This window comes from Adiantum capillus-veneris, chromosome 15, assembly GCF_014529385.1.
Source record: "Adiantum capillus-veneris isolate H3 chromosome 15, ASM1452938v2, whole genome shotgun sequence".
NCBI lineage: Eukaryota > Viridiplantae > Streptophyta > Polypodiopsida > Polypodiales > Pteridaceae > Adiantum > Adiantum capillus-veneris.
The window spans coordinates 11,718,815-11,725,092 of NC_140945.1; the positions used below are offsets into that span (position 1 = coordinate 11,718,815).

The 6,278-nt window shown below is 44.5% G+C and overlaps 1 protein-coding gene across 1 annotated transcript; it reads right to left on the reverse strand.

Moving 5' to 3' along the window:
* Positions 1 to 1,475: 1,475 nt before the first annotated feature.
* Positions 1,476 to 4,546, reverse strand: LOC147440275 (uncharacterized). Its single transcript, XM_086483499.1, has one exon. The coding sequence runs from the start codon at positions 4,039 to 4,041 to the stop codon at positions 1,636 to 1,638; it is 2,406 nt and encodes an 801-aa protein (XP_086339625.1). The 5' UTR covers positions 4,042 to 4,546; the 3' UTR covers positions 1,476 to 1,635.
* Positions 4,547 to 6,278: the final 1,732 nt, after the last annotated feature.

The window sequence follows — 6,278 nt, forward strand, 5'->3', positions numbered from 1 at the left end:
TTCCCTGCGTTCTACGTCGTTCGCTGCTTCACGCCATGCCCTCCTCTACTTTCCCCTTCATTTACACTTTTAACTCCTTCCAACTTAAGTTACCTTGGGCATCACTCTTCCATGGGCTTCATAGATTGGGCGGCCATGTTCTTGAGCTCCTCAAGTGAACCACATGTTGACCAAAGCAATGCTTAAGCACAACATTTTTCTCCTATAGCTCCGCTTGCCCAAGCCAACATGGACATATACCGCAACCAAAGCTCCTCAAGCACGTTTGTGCTTTTTGAAGCACACCGCGTTTGACATGCTTATCAACCAAAGCATTCTGGAGAACACCCCAATTGGCTTACATATCAACCACACATTGTTAAGCATATATTGTGTTGTTAATAAAAGCAACCCGATGGCTCTTTGCTACTGCCGTATTGGGCATATCTCACACTCCTCCTCAAGCACTTGTTGCTCTCTTAAGTGTACCATATTTGGCATGCATATCAACTAGGGCATTGCCCAACTCTACATTTGGCTTACATCTCTACCAAAGCATTGCTGTTGAGCTCAATTATTGTCAACCAAGCATTGCCAAATCACCACATTAGGCATATGTCTCAACCAGGGTAGCCTGCGAGCACAACTCTATCAGCATGCCAATTCAGCAACAAGTGCTAACAATTTGTCTAAAAGCTGATAACACCCGAGAAGTGGTATCTTCTTTAAGTTTCCGTCTATGGACGCACATCATCATAACAGCGCCAAGCTCGCCCACTCGTCTCTCGATTATGCTTGCACCCTTTTCTCCCAATCTGCAAGTACCTTGGAGACGAAAACTGCTTTTGCTATATCCATGGAACTACCATCCACACTATAGCACTCCCACTTGACCTGTCGTGGACCACCATTGTATTGTCCTCTTTCCTCTAGTGTCTCTTCTATTGCTTGCTTTCGCTTGTTGTGTTGCCCTACAAGACCCTCATCTAGCCTCCTACGGTCCAGCTGAGACTCCCTTGCGAAATGCAAAAGAGTCTCTCTCTCTCTCTCTCTCTCTCTCTCCCCCGGCCCCCGCACCCTGAACATGAGACTCGAGAGAGTAGGAGAGCTTGACACGTCATGAGCAAAAATTGGAGGGGAGTGGGGGGGCAAATGTGATATTCAACCGCATGGCACATCATTCAACTAGAACCTCATCTTTTTTTATGTAGTTAATGGACAAATAGAGAGTTTGTTAAATGTATCAGGCACCAACATTGCTAGCATAATATTTGTAATTCCGATATGACAAGCTAGTTTTTAATATTACAAGACCTAAATCAATTTGACAAAATTTAAAAGATTATCCTTACTTACATGCTACCATCGAGAATTATTCATTCACATTTTTTTTTGTTCTCTTTTATGGTGTTAAGGTTATTGGAGGCCTAAGAATAAGAATCTCATTAAGGTATACTGACCACATGAACTAACGCTTAAAAATCACATAACGAGAGTTTTACTACATAACCAATGTACCCATACTGTATTTTCAAAGAACTATACAAAGCCTTACAGTAGGAAAGATAAGGGTAATTATGCAAAGTCTACTCTGTAGCATTGCTCAACAAAATTGAAGCTCACAATATTGATGCCGACATTCACAATCAGAGCTTCCTAGAATATATCAAGAATGCTAGTGATGAGTTTGTTGCACATAGGGCATGTGCCTCTGGCCTTCCATAGCTCTCGGCTGCATTTCCTGCAGAAAGTATGGCCACATGGTGTAAAGGCAGCTCCCCTCAAGCCAATCATGCACACACAACACAAGGGATCAAGGGCCTCACTTGGCTCCTCCCATGCATCCCAAACACCACCGTTTGCGCGCGAAGAACACGACCTTACAGTAGGGTTTCTTCTACCCCAATCTTCTCTCTCTGCTAACAAGCTGCTCAGAGGCACCCTTACTCTCCTCGTCCCACCTTCTTGCCTTTCTTCACCTCTGCTTTCTTCAGCTGGTAGCATATGTAATGGTGTTTCTCGATCCTCATTATCTTCAACTAAACAAACACCAGTATCAGCAAATGGCTCTAGCTCGTCCCGGCGCATCTCCCTACCATCATTGCACAAAATGCCTGTTTGCTCTTGTGAACCATTTGATGGGTCTTCCCTTCCTGCCCTCGGACTACTTCTTGCAGTACTTACCTGGCCTTGTCTGTCCTTATCCTCAGGATAACTCCGCGACACATTGGGATGGCCGTCCAGGTCCTTATTCGCTTCATCCTCCTCTGCAGATGTTGCATTACCATCTTGAATATGCCCGCAATCTACCATACTTAATTCCATGTCATCCTCTTGACTGTGGATGCAAGCTGCTGCTATCCTTGACTCTGCATGGGCACCATTGCCATCAATAAAAGGTTGGTGCCTGTCGTGTACTGGCTCTGATTGCGCAGCAAGACTGCCATCAATAAAAGGTCGCCTGTGGTGTGATGGCGCATCAAGACGTCCATGGCTTCCAAAAGAATTAGCTTCACCATCATCAATGTGGCACACCGGGACACCTCCAGGCTTATCTGTTTCACCTGAGAAGTTACATGAAGAAGACCCTATTCCTGAGCCCCCTTGGCTTTCTCCATTGTGGACATCATGGTGGTTAGTATAAGAGCTTTCAGTGGTGTTGCGATCTCTACCATTCTCTGCTATTGAGCAAGGCATCGATGAATGTGCTTGTGTCACATAAATCTGCTTGTTCTGGCCATGGCCTCCTCCATGCTTTGAATGCGTGCGTAAAAGACAGCAAGCACCCATGTCCGAAGCTTCCAAACGATTTGAAGAGTGGGTCGCAGTGAAGGCTAAAACAGTACTCTCTTCCGAAACAGGTACTGTATGACAAGAAATCCTCAGGAAACCAAGAATGCCCTTGCTGCTGCTGCTCCTCTTTATTTGAGATGCATTCAGACCCTTCTCTGCTGCCGCACTAGCATGCATAAGCCTATCAACAACCTTCTTGATGCAAAGCGCCTGGTCTCTTTTCTTCTTTTTGCTGCTCTTCTTCCGCAACTCCACGATCGTCTTCACGATCCACTTGCTTGCGAACTTGCCGTGCTTATTCCAGTTGTCTTCCAGAACTTGAACATCTTGAGAGGCCATGGCGTTTAGCAGTGCTTGATTAGCTTCTTCTTTTCTAGAGGACCTCAATTCAGACGCCATGAGTGTTGCCACAGTGCCTCTCGAGTGCAGGTTGGCCTTGCTCCACTCTAGAGAATCATCATCATGCTCCTCTGTAGCCAAAGGCCTGCAAAAGCAACCTTCCTGAGTTTTGACATCTGATCTTCCAAGGGGTCTTTCAAACTGCAAGCAAAAGCTGCAAAGAGGTAAAGTCTTCTGCTCCCTTTCAGCCGAGCTTTCTTTATCACCGTTACTGATGCTCAAACCTGCATGTTGGCAAGCCTCCCTCCTCTTGCTTTCCATTCCTTCTTCTTCAACAGAAAGGCAATTTCCGCAATCATAAGCCTCTCCTGCAGCATGTTGGGAAGAGCTATGGGGTCTGAGATCGCAATGCTGGAAGCTGTTGAAAAGCGTTGTCAGGCTCTGCTGGGATGAGCTCTGACAAGGAATGGACTCAAGGAGGCCAAGCACCTTCTTCAAGCGGGGTTCAATAAGCAAAGGCTGAGAGTAGTCCTCGATGCAGCAGGCCATAAGGGAGAAGGCGGTTTCTAAGATAGGCAAGGCGCTACGAACTTTATGCCCCCATTGCACAGAGAAATCAGGCCTCCATTGAAGCAAAATGGAGTGTATCTTCATGGTAACAAGGCGCCTCTCTTCACAGATTCGAGGCAATGCCCACTTTCTTGAAATGGCATAGCCTTCAAGTATAGTCTTCAGCTCTTGATACTGCAATGCCTTCTCCACTGCTTTCTCTACCTTTCCTGCAAGCCATCCCCGATACGGATTCTGCATTTCGGCAATACCAGATAGCTGGCTCTCCTGTGGGCGCAACAAATGCTGGTAGAGCCTACCCCCGCTGATGTCAGTCACCGCCATCGCTAGCTCATTCAAAGCTTCCGAAACTACCCTCATCTTTCTGGGTGGAGAGCCAATGCAGATCGGCCATTGCCTATAAATGAGTGGTGGTGGCGCTCCTGGTTAATATGGACATGAGAGAAGAGACAAGGAGACGTAGGGAAGCCTTAATGGAAAGCTTCGCAAGAGATCAGCTGGCGCTTGACATGGTACATTGGATATAAGCTGCTGAAGAAATGGCCGACTTCATAGAGAGAGGAACTTGGAAGCGTCAAGAAAGGAGTGGCAAGCGAGCCTGCAGCAGAAACAAACCCGACGGAACATGGAACGGCCAGGAAATAGATAGAAAATTTTGTGCAAACTGGCGTTTTCTTTGTGACATCAAGATGCCGGCTTGTCTGTCCACGTGCTGATTTGAAGCTACAAGGTTCAAAACCTAAAAAGGCTTCAAGATTTCCAAGAAAAGAGGTTGAGAGGTTGAGAGAGAGAGAGAGAGAGCACATGGTGTACCAATGATGAAATTAATTGCCCCATGATTAGTAAATAGACCTTTTATGCATGATGGGCAATTGGTCACATGAAGCACAACCTTTCAGATCATGCAGCTTGCACAACCTTTCTTTAACAATATTTTTTATTGCTCCTTAGTCTTTTGCTTCAATACAAATGCATTATGCTGCAATGGAAAAATGAGAAGTGGTTAGTACAAGAAAGGTGGCTCAAGGTGAGGAAGGAGCACACAATTCCATAGCCTTTGTGGGATATAAGGCACAATAGAAAAGCCTTCGTAGAAAATAAGGCACCCGAATACAAAACATATTGGATAGCTTAAGATACCATAGACAAGGATAAGTAGATCTGCAGTTGACTATCTGTAACCATGATAGGTCAATGTACAATACAAAGGATCAAGGAGGCAATCACAAGAAACAAAAGGGAGGACAACAAGCCTTGATCTTAGAGATCATATGATAATTTTTGGAAGGCATCAATTAGCGAGTAGAGCATTTGCAGCCTCTTTGGGCAATAGAAATTTGAAATCTTTCTTAACCATACCTACCATCTAGATTGGGATTCGATGGCACATAGGGAAGAGAATTCTACGTCACCTTATGGACTCCTGATGGTGCTTCCTTTGATGGTAGACTTGATGTTGAGTAGGGTTGGGAGAGCTGAGTAGCCTTGAAATAGCACAAACGATAAACATGAGGCCCTCCAAACACTTTCACATTTCTCTCCAACCATCTGGCCTATAAGAGCTGACTTCTGATGAGGTTCCAAAGAAGGCTGTCCAACCCCATGGCATTCTCCTCATAAGATCTTGAGCCAAGAGAAGGGATGTAATTGAAGAGGGAGCATAGCTAGCTGAAGAAAAATCGCCATCTTTGAGTTGGCACGGCATCTAAAGAATAATTGAGATAAGGTCTCCACTTTAGCCAAACATCTAACGCATAGACCAATGTCAAGACAGCTCTTTTGGTAGGCTATTGAAAAGCATACCAAATAGATTTGTTTAAGATGAGCTAGAGTATTATAGCCTGCTTGAGGGGGAAAATGCCCGAATTGTTGAGAGCCTAATTGCCGCTGCTTAGATTACCAGGAAGTGTCATCTTAAATTGAGGTTCCTCTTTACATTCATCTTCTTAGTCTTAGCCAGAGAGAAGGTAGTGAGACCATGTCTAAGACTAAGAGAGCAACCAGGTGAGATACTTCGTATAACCTATTGGATTTCTAATGGATTTCTAATGTTGACAATTAGGTGTCATTGGTGAGCAGATCCTGCCAATAATTAAAATGATACCATCCTTAAAGGTGTCAACACTACTTGCTCACCGATGACAACTAGGCATCATTGGTGATCAAATCCGGCCAATAAATGAAATCATTAGGAAAAGTTTGGACTAAAAAATGGGCCTTGTAAGAAATGCCAGGTCAGCTTAGAGAGAGATAATAAAAATTTCCTAATTTCATTTTTGATATTCACTTTCAAAAAAACTCGGATATCAGATTTGGGGGGTACGTTTATTAAAACTCTCAAAAAGTGTTCATACAATGATAACATACGACGGCTCCGAATTGAACGCCGATTATCTCAATCTTTTGGATTTTTCAAAACTAAGATTTGGCGCTCAACGAGGTGCATTGAATGTTATTCTTCTCCTCAATTTCGCGTCTCTCTTGCTTTCTGCCTGCGTGCAGTCTCTTCCCTTGAGCTCTCTTCCATTTGCTCCACTTTTGCACTCTCCTCTGTTTTGAGCTTTCTCATTCACCAAGTCATCTCAATGTCATTATCA

Coding starts and splice junctions, on each gene's coding strand:
- LOC147440275 (XM_086483499.1), bottom strand. CDS start 4,041: ATGAGGGTAGTTTCGGAAGCTTTGAATGAGCTAGCGATGGCGGTGACT.